Below are 15,672 nucleotides of genomic sequence, written 5' to 3'. Positions count from 1 at the left end.
ATTCCCATAGTATCATTTATATTCTGTAATAAAAATATGCTGCACCCACGCAAGGGGGTGCTAGCACAGAATCGAAGATCTTCATAAGGCCTTTTAAAATGGTTTCATGTTCCTTTAGTTCTACCATAAATGAATTTATGAAAGCATATGTTGCCTGTTCTGTAGACAATCATTTACAAAAATGAAAATGAGTATTTGTTGAAAAGCTACTGTCTGAAAAGCGATTTAATATTCTGTTATAAGCTTCCTTATCAAGAGGCATTATAACATGTCCTTGGTTCTCACCACCTATCAGGACTTAATACACGTTAATTTCTTTGGTCTCAGTATTTCCCTTCAGCAACTACTCCTTCTTCACCCCCTTTTAGTTTTCTATATCTTTCATTTTCCATTTTCTGAAAAGTGCATATTTTTTCTGCCCTCCAAACCCCCCCCCCCCCCCCCCCCCCCCCACACACGCAAGCACACACACACACACTTACCCCCGCCCACGTCTACCACATACAATGCAGTATTATTAACTTGTACATGACATTTTGCCAATAATCTCTGTCTTGTCTCCTGTCCACCTTTACGTTCTCAGGTTTTCAGAAATCCACTGCTGCCTCCAACAATCAGTCTTTCCTTCTCATTGTGTCCGATAAGACTCCCCTTACATGGGTTTCTGAGTGACTTTTTGAAACTCTCGCAATCAATCCTCCTGCTAGAAAAAGAACCACTGGCTCTAAAAGCTTGCAGATTTCAATAACCTTATATGTGATTTCTCCTGCCACTGCTTTGTTAGTAAATTTTTTGTAAATCCAATTACAAAAGAGAGAGAGAGAGAGAGAGAGAGAGAGAGAGAGAGAGAGAGAGAGGGAGGGAGGAGAGAGAGAGAAAATGCAGTCTTGAGTGAAAACACAGGATCATGAGAAATGAAACTGGACAACGAGAAAGATGACTTGCTTCAAAATGGGATTCTTATTGATTTGATTTGATTTGATTTGATTTTGGCAGGGCAGCTAAAACAGCTTAGGTCTAACCCGCTACTGTCTGCACTGAAACTGAGTTTACTGTGCGGTATTGCTCCCTGTATATCTAGTAAAGCCAACCAATGCCCTTAAATAGTGCAAGAAGTCCCTGTACCAGTTTTTTGTTAGACACAATTTCTTCAGATCTAGTTGTCCCAAAGATTCTGTATCTTTTGCTCTCCAGTGCCATGCATTCGAAGATTAGGTGTAATGCAGTTTCTTCACCCTCATCACAGGTCCTACATTTAAGGTCTTCTTCCATTATATCCATTGTGTGTAGGTGTTTTTTGAAATTCCCATGGCCAGTCATCAGTGCAGTCATGAGTTTGATCTCTTTTCTATTCAATCCCAGGATTACAGAGTTTCTTTTAAAACATGGCTTGTGCATCATTACCATACCATGTTTTTGTTTGGACCTTGGTCCAGTATTCTACGTGCTGTTTCCTAAGTCAGTTCCATAGTTGTAGTTTGTTCATAGCCTTGGTGATTGTCAGGACAGGTTCTGATCCAATAAATGGAGTCATTGCCCCCATCCTGGCCAATCTGTGGGCTTGTTCATTGCCACAGATCCATGAGTGGCCAGGGACCGACACTAGGTTTACCCTATCGCTTCCCCCTATCTCCACCAGAGCTCTGTGGCATTCTGCAACAGTCTTAGATCTCATTGCAGGAGCTGCCAGTGATTTCAGGGGTGCCTGGCTGTCTGAATAGATGTAGATGCTACAGGCCTTGTAGCACCTATGCATATTCTCCTCCACACATGCCCTGATTGCAATAATTCCCACTTGGAATATCGAGACCAGTTTTCGTAAAGAGATGATGCCCTCCAGTCTTGGCTGAACCCTATACATCCCTGCCCCAATTCCTTGGTCTGATTTCGACCCATCGGTGAACCAAACAATGTCCCCTGTACGGCGTCAAACTGTATTTTCGCACTGCTCCCTGCTTCCAATTATTATATTGTAAGACTTGTTGAAGCAGTTGGGAGTTATTATATATTTGAATGGCATTTCCCCAGCCATTCCTATATTTACCTCACTCACTATCTTAGTGTGTGATTGTGGATATCCCTATGAGATCCAGTTTTTACTAATTTTAAGTCTGTATGCCCCAGCAGAGCAGATGCTCTTAGTGTGAGGGGCCCATGTTAGTTTCTCATCTGAGGTTGCCACTAGATGTTTCACTATCTGCTTCACAGGTAGAATTTGATTGAAGATCTTTAGCTTCCAACTTGAGTGTTGGATATGCATCTTCGTGAATGGCACCACAACAGTCTTCATAGGATTAACCCTTAGATCCTGTTTAATGCACCAGTCTTGCACAATGTACAATCCTCTTTGTGCCATATTTCTAACTGTGTGAGTAAATTTGACAAGTATTACTCTGACAAGGTCATTGCGTATCCTTGGCAAATGCATTGTCTGGAATTTAGTTCCTCAATGAGTTCATTCACCACTAGATTCCACAGTAAAGGGGACAGAACTTCTCCTTGTGGGCAACCTCTAGTGGTGTTAATTACCATCTTTTCATTCATCACAATAGCCTCTACCTTCCTTCCACTAAACATGGCCCTGGTCCACCTACATATAGTGGTCCACAGGTCATGCACCTTTGCTGCCCTTACCCTGGAATTGAAGGTCGTGTTGCTGAAGGCCCCTTCAATATCTAGGAAGATGCAGAGGGCTATTTCTTGGAAGTGAAATGCTTTCTCCACCCTCCCAATGAGTTGATGGAGAGCTATCTCACATGATTTACCTGGCTGATATGTGTGTTGGTTTGAATGTAGAGGGGCCTCCTCTCCTCAATATATACATTAACCAGTTTTTCCAATGTTTTGAGAATGGAGGAGGACAGACTGTTTTATTTGTCTCATATCCTTGACCTTGGTATGATCAGTTCTCCCTGGCTTTGAAATTAAGACAACCTTCACTACCCTCCAAGCACTGGGAATGATTCCTACTGCTAGACAAACCCTGAATAATATGCATAGCGCTCTTATGAGATTCTCTCCTGTCTGTTCCAGGAGAGCCAGAAAGATTGCATCTGGGCCAGGTGACTTGAACAGTTGGTATGTTCCCACTGCCCATTGGATTTTATTGAAGTCCACACACTCCTTGGCGGATTCCCAGTTCTCTCTTCGAGTACCTGAGAACCATTGTCTCTCCGAGATCAATTCCGGTCTGTGTTGTCCGGCAGAGCATATTGAGGAACGTAAGTTTTGAGGAGCAGTTCCAGTATCTCATGTGCTGTCTTTGTTTATTCCCCATCCTCCTTCCTCAACGTACCTCCTGGATTGGTTGGTACTCTAGTGAGGATTCTATGAAGTCTGGCCTGAGCAGCCATGCTCTCCACTTCCTCACAGAATGCCTTCCAGGATGCCTCCATTGCTTGTCTAATTACAAAGTTATAGTTGACAAGGGCCTCATAATATTTTGTCCATTGTCACTTATGTCTCGCAAGGTTAAACAGTCTTCGTACCTGTTTTCTTTGTGTTTCCAAGTTGTTATTCCACCAAAGCACACTCCTATTTGTGCACTTCTTGGTTATTGTGCAGTTGTCCTGAGATAAGATCACTATGGCACTATGGCACTATGGCTGCTACTTCCTCAAACACTACTGGATTCCTTATCGAGGTTTTAATTTCGAATAAGCTTAAGTCAAGGTCCTTCCTATATGTCTCCCAGTCTGTTTTCCTGGGATTCCGATAGGTCATGGTCTGTCTGATTCCCATTTCAACCTTCAGTTTAATGTACATGTGGTCTGATGAGGATGGCTCTAACGCCACATGCCATTGTTTGACTTAGCTGCCCATCATTATGGAACCAAAAGTTATGTCAATTACTTCTTCCTTTCTGCTATTCCTGAATGCAGGTTCATTGCCCCAATTCAGGACTTCCAAGATGTTAACTAGAAGAAATTCAAGAAGGTACTCACCTCTACTGTTGGTGTCCTTGCTGCCCTATACTAGGTTGTGGGCATTGGCATCACATCCCACCAAAAGTTGGTCACCTTGCTAATGGCAAGCTTCTACCAGTCTCCCCACCTCTAAAGGAGGAGAAGAGCTGTCTTCGTAAGGAAAGTATGCTGAGGGCAAAACAATTTTCGTCATGATACTTCCTCACATTGCTGCATTCTGATGGTCACTAGGTCCCTAGAGCAGAAATCCACCATTGGCATGAAAGAAATTCCATTTCCTACATAGATGCTTGTTCTGGAGTTACTTAGATTTCTAGCATACATCAGCTTACTTCCAGTGCCACCGAGGCCCAATACGCCCCCTTTATATAAGAAGGGTTCTTGTATCAGGGCCCCATCCACTTCCTGCCTCCCCAGGCAGCGGCTCAGGGCAGCAGAGGCCCCTTTACTGTGCTGCAGATTATTCTGCAGCATCTCCAGTCTCTGTCTTGCTGCCGTCATTGTCTTTGAGGTCTTCAATAACCCTGACGGTGACCTGCGAGAACCCTAAAAACAATTTCAGGTCTTGCTCTCATATCGCTTTCAGGGACTTCTCTCCAACCTCCACGACCAGGGTTCGTCCTTCCGGTACAATCTTCTGGTTGATCACTCTCCAGTCTTCTGTTGAGACTTTTGGGTTCTGGACCCCTATCTTCTTGAACAAGTCTTAGGGGAGACATCCTTAAGGATCTTTGGTACACATATTGATACCTTTCCAGTCTTAAGAAGCTCCACTGGCATCTTGACCTGCAGCTTTTCATCTTCCCATGGGGATGTCATGGGCACCTTGTCTTTACGCCATTCCACTGTGTTCACCCTCTCACAGACAAAAATGAGGGCACCACGATCTAGGTAAACCCTCCTGAAGTTCGGTCCTGGACAAGTGTCTTCCCCCCCCCCCCCCCCCCCCCCCCTAATCTTTTCAAAGAGGGTCATCTGTATGAGTTCCTCCTGCTGTGAGGTGATGGCTACCTGTGGATAGCCTTCTTGGATAACTGCCATCTTAAAAGCCGAGACTGCAGTACTATAGGTCTGTTTCCCTATTTCTTGCCTTGATTTTTTCTGGGCTTGCTTATTCAGGGAGGAGGGAATCTTAGATTCCTCCCTTATCCTCTTGCTGCTTGTCTTCAATGTTGTGGCGGTCTGCGTATCCCCTTCAACCTGAGACAGTTTTTTCTTGGGGGTCTAAGGTTCAAGCCCTTCTAATTCCCACCACTTGTCTTTAGGAAGCCATTTTTTCCCTTCCTTTTGTCTCTGTTCCCCGAGTAGTTCCCTCCTCTGGGCCCCAGACAAGGCATTAATCTTGATGTGGCCCAACTTCTCATTACAGTTCCCACTTCTGGCTCAGGTCTAGACCATGATTCAGTAGTGGGAATGCCTTCCACTGGTCCTGACACTGATATTTAGGTGTCTGACGTCTCAGTTTGCCCCTCAGTTTGTTTTAATTTATTTTCTTTAGCCGTGTCCATCTTGGTCCCATGAGATTTGGTGACCTAGACAGTCCACACCATGAATACCCTGCGCGGTGTAAGGCTACTTAATCAGGGAGGTCGCCCAGTATCCCTGAGGCTCCGTTTGCGACACATCTTCCCATGTGCCATGCACCCCTCAACATGGATCCACATCATACCTTGGGTTGGGAAAAGGAATTGGGTAAGGACTAGGAGTGGATAGGGAATATGGGACATTGTAGGACAACCTTAGTCTGATCCATCAGCTGAGGCCTTTCCAGCAGTAGGCCCTCTACCTTTGGCATAGCCCTCATCTTCATGCAGATATGCAAGCCTTTCCACCCGCACGGACAGTGCTTTGTCAAGGTGGTGTCCTCTGGAGAGGTGGATTCTTATTAGTGAAACAGAATTACTCAAAGTATTATAAAGCATGAAACAATTCATATAATGATGTCTTTGTCACTGCTGGCAGACAGTTTGTCAGACAGATTATATCTGTGTGCATCTGCAAAAATATTAGGATTTGGCATATCACTCCCATTACCTGCTTCCCATATAATACAAAGACTGAACTGACATTTCAGAATGTCTTCAGCAAAGCAGGTCATTACCAACTAGTAAATTAATAAATATGCGAAGGCACTGACGTATGAAATGGACGATTGCAGTTGTATTATCGTATTGCAAAGTAAAAGAACTATTGTGATGTACATGATTTTTGTCTACTTTGTGAAATCTAATATTGACCCACAATCATTATTCTTATATTCTTCATTGTAATTTGATGGGACTGTTACTTATTTTCATGGAATGCGTTATTTTTATTAAGTTCTACATTTGTTTGCTTTTGCTTCAGCCTCCAAGAGCTTTCAGACTTTATTGCGGAAGCTAATAAAGTCTTATTGACACCAGTGGATTATGATGTGCTTCCTAAAATCATGATCTACTTAAATCAAGTGAAAGAGCGAAGTTTGACTACTGACCAAATGTTTGATCCTATAAAGGAAACGATAAATCTGTTGAAGACATATGATGTTGAATTTTCAGATGAAGTACACCAGCAACTGCAGGTGAGTGTTAATGTAAACATCTCATATTAGTCCCTTCTCATTTTAATCCCTCAATCCTTTCTTTTCATGATTAGTGCCTTTTTAACTTGACAAGTGTCACTTACTTATGTATTAACTTGTCTTACAGCAACCAAACAATGGAAAATCCAGGATGGAATGTAACAATATTGTGAGAAGGAAAGTTGCTACTCACCATATAGCAGAGATGCTGAGTTGCAGATAGGCACAACAAAAAGACTTTCACACTTAAAGCTTTCGGCCAATGGCCTTCGTCAACAACAACACACACACACACACACACACACACACACACACACACACACACACACACACACACCCGTGTGCGCATGCAAACACAACTCACACACACGACTGCAGTCTCAGGCAGTGTGGTTTCAGTAACCTGAGACTGCAGTCATGTGTGTGAGTTGCTTTTCCATGAGTGTGTGTTGTGCGTATGTGTGTCTATTGTTGACGAAGGCCATTGGCTGAAAGCTTTTAAGTGTGAAAGTCTTATTGTTGTGCCTTTCTGCGACTCAGCATCTCCACTATATGGTGAGTAGCAACTTTCCTTCTCATTATATTGTCTTTACAGTAAAATTGTTTTAAAAGTAAATAGAAATGAGAAAAGAGAGAAAAAAGAATATGATTAAAACAATGAATGTGGTAACACTTCAGAAGGCTTGTAGTTATTTGGAAAGTTTTAAGGGGAATTGGGCAAGTGTACCACAGAGGCACTAAAAATAAGCTTATTATCACTTTCTGGTTGTATACATGGAAGAAGCCTGGAGATACTAGAACGTATCAGATTATATAATGGTAAAACAGAGATTAGGAACCAGGTTTTAAATTGTAAGACATTTTCAGGGGCAGATGTGGACTCTGACCACAATCAAAACTGCAAAAAGGTGGGAATTTAAGGAGCTGGGACCTGGATAAACTGACTGAACCAGAAGTTGTACAGTGTTTCAAGGAGAGCATGAGGGAACAATTGACAAGAGTGGGGGAAAGAAATACAGTAGTAGAAGAATGGATAGCTTTGAGGTATGAAGTAGTGAAGGCAGCAGGGCATCAAGTAAGTAAAAGGGCAAGGGCTAGTAGAAATCCTTGGGTAATACAAGAGATATTGAATTTAATTGATGAAAGAAGAAAATATAAAAATGCAGTAAATGAAGCAGGCAAAAATTAATACAAATGTCTCAAAAATGAGATCGACAGTAAGTGCAAAATGGCTAAGCAGGGATGGCTAGAGGACAAATGTAAGGAGGTAGGGGTAAGATACGAGGGTATTTCAGAAAGTAAAGATACACCGTACACCAGAGGAACAGAAGAGTTTTGGCGAGCAAGTTGGCAACACTGGTGTTAACCTTGAACCGTTATCTTTCTCCTCGCAGTCATTCGGCAGTTGAATGTCGCTTCTGGTTGGAGTAGGTCGTGTTTAAAATGGCTGTGCTGATTCAGAATCTCACCAAATGCAAAGTGCGCTACATCATATGTTTTCTTCATGCACAAGGTCGGCAACCAGCGGATATTCACAAAGAAATTGTTTCTGTTTGTGGGAACATTATGAATCGACAAAATGTAATGGAATGGTGTCGTCATTTCTCTGAAGGTAGGCCCAATGTTCATGACGAACAAAGAACAGGTTGGCCATCTGTGATCTCTGATGCCCTTGTTCAGAGAACGGAGGAAGCAATTCATGCGAATAGATGTCTCACATTGAAAGAATTGCTTCAGATCATACCGGACGTGTCAATGACAACTCTTTATGATGTTGTGACTGTCAAGTTAGGGTACAGGAAATTGTGTGCACGCTGGGTTCCAGAACTGTTAACGGAAGAACACAAAAAGAAAAGGATAGGCTTTGCACTCGACTTCCTCACAAGCTATGCTGAAACAGGTGATGAGTTCCTTGATCACATTGTGACAGGTGAGGAGACATGGGTTTATCACCATACACCTGAATCCAAACAACAATCAATGCAATGGCGCCATTCTAATTCACCAAAAGCCAAGAAATGCAAAATGTCGATTTCAGCGAAGAAAATCATTTCTTCTGTTTTTTGGGACAGACAAGGCATTCTTCTGTTGGAATTTATGCCTCATGCTACGACAATTAATGCTGCTGCATATTGCCAGACTATGAAAAGTCTTCGAAGGGCAATTTAAAACAAACGCAGGGGAATGCTGACAAGTGTATTCCGCTTGCTTCATGACAACGCTCGGCCTCACACAGCGCTCATAACCAAGAGTCTACTCAAACTATTCAAATGAGATGTATTGAACCATCCGCCATACAGCCCGGACCTTGCGTCCACCGACTTCCATGTCTTCTGGTACCTGAAGTCACATCTTGGTGGAAAATCATTCCACGACGATGAAGAGATCAAAGATGAAGTTGAAATGTGGTTCCGACAACAGGCGGCAAACTTCTATGACTGTGGGATACAAAAGCTTGTGCACCGACTTAACAAATGTTCAGATAACGGGGGTGATTATGTCGAAAAATAACAAATAATCCAGTTAATAAGGTGTAACTGATGTTTTCTAAATAAATGTTCTATTTAAGGACTGCAAGCCATCGTATCTTTACTTTTTGAAATACTCTCATATATACTGCCTACAGGAAAATTACAGAGACCTTTGGAGAAAAGAGAACCACTTGTATGAATATCAAGAGCTCAGATGGAAACCCAGCTCTAAGCAAAGAAGGGAAAGCAGAAAGGTGGAAGGAATATATATAGGGTCTATACAAGGGTGATGTACTTGAGGACAATATTATGGAAATGGAAGAGAATGTAGATGAAAATGAAATGGGAGATATGATACTGCGTGAAGAGTTTGACAGAGCACTGAAAGACTTAAGTCGAAACAAGGCCCCAGGAGTAGACAACATTCCATTAGAACTACTGACAGCCTTGGGAGAGCCATTCCTGACAAAACTCTACCATCTGGTGAGCAAAATGTATGAGACAGGCGAAATACTCTCAGACTTCAAGAAGAATATAATAATTCCAATCCCAAAGAAAGGAGGTGTTGACAGATGTGAAAATTACCGAACTATCAGTTTAATAAGTCATGGCTGCAAAGTACTAACGTGAATTCTTTACAGACGAATGGAAAAACTGGTAGAAGCTGACCTTGGAGTTCAGTTTGGATTCCGTAGAAATATTGGAACACATGAGTAAATACTGACCCTATGACTTATCTTAGAAGCTAGATTAAGAAAAGGCAAACTTACATTTCTAGCATTTTCTTGATCTGGCTATTTCTTCCACACCTGAGGATGAGATGTTAAGATTGTCCACTTGATTAGTGCGATGCATTTTATTAGCCTGGCTGATGACATTTCTCAGTACTTTTCAGTATTTTTTGTTACCATCCCCTATATTACAACACAGCTCCCTGATATTCTAATGTCATTAGTTTACCTATAATTTTCTAATGGGAAAGAGCTATCAAAAAACAAGATTGAGATTTGAAGAAATGTATTGTACTGATCGTTCAAGTTATTTGTATTGCACACTTCTTGCCAAGTTTTCGATTTGAGATTGGCTTTAAATGTCTGCATTGCAAGTGGACTCATAGCCCTAAATCTTTCATTCATTACTTTGAGATAATTATTCTATGTTGATTCCCTTCAGGATTACTACCTGTGCATCAAGATCTGACAGGCCATTAATTATTTTTCTTAAACTGTACCCTTCAGTTAGAGAACAGTCTATGGAGATACTGCCTTTTAATGCACTGCTGGTTCCCTAAACTCTGTTTGGTAAGTATACAGTTTCTACCCAGCTGTAAGATTTGAGTAAGTCTGTCAACATTCATTTCTCTGGATAATCACTCAGAAAGTTTAGATTAAAATCCCCATACCAAATCAACTATTCATTTCTTATTGTCCAAGCCTAGCACAGAATCAAATCTGAAGAGTAATAAAACTGTAATCTCAACTGGAGACCCTGTAGAGGTTAAAATGAAAAGCTGTTTCCTTAAAAATTATAACTCTCCCGCACAACTTTCAAATATTTGGTCTTGACTGCGTTTTGATATGTCAGCTATTTTAAGTGAAACAGCACATTTGGCACTCATCCCTTCTACAACAAACTCCTTGCATAAAAATTATATAATTTGTTCCCCTCCAAAGGAAGTCTTAGAAATTCTTTGCTACATAAATGATGCTCTCAGATACACACAAAGTCAATGTCAAGTTTTATTAACACTTCATCTATTTAATCTTTAATGTCAGAAATATTTTGATGAAATAATCTTATTGCACCTTCTGACTTGCTTTCTTCATTTACTGAATTGACTTCCAGCATTAAAGGAACGGTTCTCAAGCAAGAATACCTCCTATCTGACTTTGTCCTAAGACAATGTAGCACTTTTACAATTGGACATCCTGACGAACTAAAACCCAGTATATTGGTCTTAATTAGGAGCATCAGAAATGAGATGTCATCTGGGATATCTTGGTGTAGTGTGAGTGGACTGCTCCTCTTTGCTATGACCTGATAGCTGTTATATCCATTTGACTGGCTTTTTGAGTCTGTTATAGATGATGGAGCTGTGGACTGAGAAGCAATGTTGTCATAAAACTGTTACAAAATGCAGTGAGTCTTGTAAGTAAACAGCAGCTGGAGGAAAGACTGGCCACTGACTTTTCACAAACAAATGTAATGTGAAATACACAAATAGCTGAACAGATCTGATGTAATTTCATCCTCTGATAAGTGATCTGTGACTGCAGTCAGACAAAGTGATGTAGTAGATTTAAAGTGGTCTGACCACGTAAGTCCAACCTTTGAAAAGACAAATGCCCAATTACAATTCATCAGAAGAATCTTAAGGAAGTATAATTTATGGGTAAAAGAGATTGTGTATAAGACCTTCATTCATATGATTACAGTGAGGACATTGGCAGAAATATAGGAGTTATACCAAGAAAGATATGCTGGGCATTATGGAAACCCATATATTGGAAATACTAAGAACCCAAGGTGCAAAATAAATCAAGAAATACATTCCCATTTTTGACACATTTCATGCTGACCTCAGTGACAAAATTAAAGAAAGTTATTTTTACACCAGAACTGTATTGAGGTGATCCTGTGCCTCTGGCAGAACTGCCAGGGGTGTGTGCCTTATGACTTCCACCTCCCCTATAAAACTGCCTTCCTGCAGTTTTAGCAAGTTTTATGATTTTATAAGTGATAAAAATGAGGAATTATTAAAACTTATTTCTTAAAGAGCTGTATTGATGAAAAATGTTACACAGAACAAATTAAATGTATTGTGGCAGTAAATAAGTTACTTTCTAAAAAAATTAAAGTAAGGCAAAATCTGTATCATATTGTTTATGGCAGCTAGTTGCATTGTTTTTAGTGTGATGTACTGTATAAAAAATTACAAGTTTTTATTTGCTCCTCAGAAATTATTAATAGTGCAATAGTATTACATAGAAAAAAGAAAAGGAGCTATAATTAATAGTTGAGGAAAAGCCCTTTCCAGAATTTGCCATTTTATTTGCATTTCCTTGCTTGAAAGTAGCAACATTATTGATTACATTATTGAAGTTGTGTTTAGCAGCTGTGTTGTATTCTGTCAACAGGATAGCTAAAACTGTCTGTGTTCTTTCACCAGTACCACTTTTGATTTGCTGGAACTGCATTTAGAAGGTGCTGAAGTCACTGGCATAGTCAGTGTGTAAGTTCAGTTACCTCACTGTTGAGGAGCTGAACCATCTGTCATTTGGAGGAGGAGAGTCTGGAAGTGAAAGAAGACATAGAGTGGTTAGCAACACCTGATACCCATCAATTGTGTAGCTTCTTCTGGCCTCAGATGCAGATAGGACAATGCCCCTTGAAGACAAGATTTTTTCTCCCATTAGAGGATCCACCAACATGCAGTGCCTATGAAGTACTCCACACTTTCAAGGAGAATATCCAATTTTCACTTTAGAAGGCAGTTGTTAATTTGGCTAGAGAGTTAGCCTCCATAATTGGTAATGACATTCAAATTGAAGGGATGGGTGCAAGAAAGTGCTACCCCTAAATTTAATAAGGGTTAATATGATCACACTGTATGTTGTATTTTCAAATGCGTCACAAGCTGGTAACAAGCACTTCGTTATGTACCTCCACAAAGTGCTGTCTGCTGCACAAAATTCTTTTGTCTTATCATATTTAAGTTCTTATCTTTGAGTTTAACCAAACATATAAAATGTAGCAGCTCAAAATATGCCCTTGAGGGTTTTCACTTTCTTCCAATAGCTCCTTCATTTTTCAGCCAACTTATAAATTTTTGTAGGACATCACAGATCCAGGCTTTCATTGCCACTATTTGCATTGTTGGTGATATTTGTTTTAGGGTTATTAGGTCATGGTGCAAAGCACAGCTCGCTGCCTAATGTTTCGCTTCGAATGCTAGATACATCATCAGAGGATTTAATGATTCACAAAGCAGTTACAGTCTCAAACAAGCTCAGCAAGCTGAACTGTTCATACATATACATGCAACAGTCAGTTTGTGTCATCATCAGACCACTGCCTAAGATCTGATAGTATCATGAACTTGAAAAACAAACGTGACTGCAGTGGAATGGGAGGTTATCCAATCACTGTGAAGTGGTGCTGACAGTATCATTCCTCCAGTAGTTAAAAGGAATGAAACAGTTCCAATCAGCACTGACAACTACTATCATTAAATTGGCTTCGTGCTACAGGACCCGCCCTACACGAAGCCCAACATGGATCCAACCTCGACAGTGAACAAGTAAACAGTAGCTTTACTGCAGAGCTCAGATCTGCTAGAGACAATGGAAAAGTGGCTATACTGCAGGACACCAGTGACACGACACCAGTGTGGATTGCCCTAAATCCACAAGGAATGGGAGCCACTGCGGCCAATATGTAATGCCATTAATTGACACATTACAGGCTGACCCATATCTAGCAAAACTCCTTGCCGAACACTAGTCATCATGTTAAGAACTGGCCAATTTCATAAACATACTTGAGAACACATAACTACTAAGAGATAACCTGCACGTAAGTTACAACACAACATTCCTATTCATGAAACATAGAAGTAGATATCCTCGGTGTAGCAGAGCAACTAAAAATCACTTAATAAAGGCAAGGCCTCTGCTCCAGACTGTGTACAAGTCAGGTTCCCTTCAGAGTATGCTGATACTATATCTCCATATTTAGCAATTATATGTAACCACTCGCTCATAGAAAGATCTGTACCTGAAGACTGGAAAATTGCTCAAGTCACACCAATACCCAAAAAGGGAAATAGGAGTAATCCACTAAATTACAGGCCCATATCACTAATGTTGACTTGCAGTAGAGTTTTGGAACACATACTGTGTTTGAACATTATGAATTACCTCAAAGAAAACAATTTATTGACACATAGTCAGCACAGATTCAGAAAATATCATTCTTGTGAAACACAACTAGCTCTAAGTAACGAGTGCTATTGATAGGGGATGTCTAATTGATTCCATATTTTTAGATTTCCAGAAGCCTTTTGACACCGTTCCTCACAAGTGTCTTCTAACTAAACTGCATGTCTATGGAATATTGCCTCAGTGATTTCCTCTCAGAAGGGTCAGAGTTCATACTATAGATGGAAAGTCATCGAGTAAAACAGAAGAAATATCTGGCATTCCACAGATAAATGTTCTACATCCTCTATTGTTCCTGGTCTGTATTAATGACATAGAAGACAATCTGAGTAGCCTTCTTAGAGTATTTTCAGATGATGCTGTCATTTACCATCTTGTAAAGTCATCAGAAGATCAAAATAAATTGCAAAATGATTTAAATAACATATATGTATGGTACAAAAAGTGGCAATTGACCCTGAATAAAGAAAGGTGTAAAGTTATTCACATGAGTACTAAAAGAAATGCACTAAATTTTGATTACGCTATAAGTCACACAAATCTGAAGACTGTAAATTCAACTAAATACTCAGGGATTACAATTACAAATAACATAAATTGTACCAATCACATAGATAATGTTGTGGGTAGAGCAAACCAAAGAGTGATTCATTAGCAGAACACTTAGAAGGTGCAACAAGTCTACTAAAGAGACTACTGACACCATGCTTGTCCACCCTGTTCTGGAATATTGCTGTGCTATGTGTGATCTGCATGGGGTGGGACTGATGGATGACATCAAAAAAGTTCAAAGAAGAGCATCTTGTTTTGTATTATCACGAAATAGGGGAAGTAGTGTCACCAACATGATACATGAATTGGAGTGGCAATCATTAAAACAAAGACGTTTTTCATTGTGACGGGATCTTCTCATGAAATTTCAAGCGCCAGTTTTTTTCCTCTGATTGCGAAAACATTTTGTTGGCACCCACCTACATAGGGAGAAATGAGCATCATGATAAAGTAAGAGAAATCAGGGCTCACATAGAAAAAATTAAGTGCTCATTTTTCTCGCACGCTGTTTGAGAGTGGAGCACCGGAGAGACAGCTTGAAGGTGATTCATTGAACCCTTCACCAGACACTTTATTTTGAATAACAGAGTAATCACATGGATGTAGATATAGAAAGTTCTTCTGCAATACTCTTTGGTGCTGCTGTCTCAAGATTTCAACACACACATAGTTGAACATTTTGAACATGCACTGATGACCACCTACTTCAAAAGCAGTGGAGAGTTTTACGAGCAGATGGATGGAGTGGCCATGGGTTCCCTGCTGTGTCCAGAGAGCACAAATCTTTACATGAAACACTTTGATGAGGTGGCCCTTCAAACCACTCACCAGAAACCCAAGCACTTCCCACTAAATATATGATACTTTTGTGGTATGGGCACATGGCAGAGACATATTGGATAAGTTTCTAGACCACTTAAAAGCCTTCATCGAAACATTTCTTTCACTATGGAAATAGAGGAGAATGATTGTCTCCCTTTCTTGGACACACTGATAAATAAGGGGCCAGATGGTACACTATGTCATTCAGTGTATAGGTAGAAGATCTGCACAGACCTTTACCGATATGCTGCGAGCTGCCACCATCCAGCTCAACAGCAGGCAGTGCTGACCATCCTGATATGTACGTCACTCATCATTTATGATAAAGAAAGCATCCCAGATGAACTACAAAACTGGAAAAATGTATGCCACAAAAATGTGTACAGTGAAGCATAGATTAG

General features: G+C 40.5%; 1 protein-coding gene across 1 annotated transcript in view; it reads left to right on the top strand.

Annotated features, from left to right (window-relative positions):
* LOC124620004 (dynein beta chain, ciliary-like) overlaps positions 1 to 15,672 on the top strand; it is a 588,564-nt gene that overhangs the window by 73,330 nt on the left and 499,562 nt on the right. The window contains exon 6 of the mRNA XM_047146668.1: positions 6,273 to 6,486. Coding sequence (XP_047002624.1) covers positions 6,273 to 6,486 — 214 coding nt within the window. The remainder of the gene's footprint in view (positions 1 to 6,272; positions 6,487 to 15,672) is intronic.

This window comes from Schistocerca americana, chromosome 6, assembly GCF_021461395.2.
Source record: "Schistocerca americana isolate TAMUIC-IGC-003095 chromosome 6, iqSchAmer2.1, whole genome shotgun sequence".
Classification (NCBI taxonomy): Eukaryota; Metazoa; Arthropoda; class Insecta; order Orthoptera; family Acrididae; genus Schistocerca; species Schistocerca americana.
This window is presented reverse-complemented; position numbering and strand designations above follow the sequence as displayed.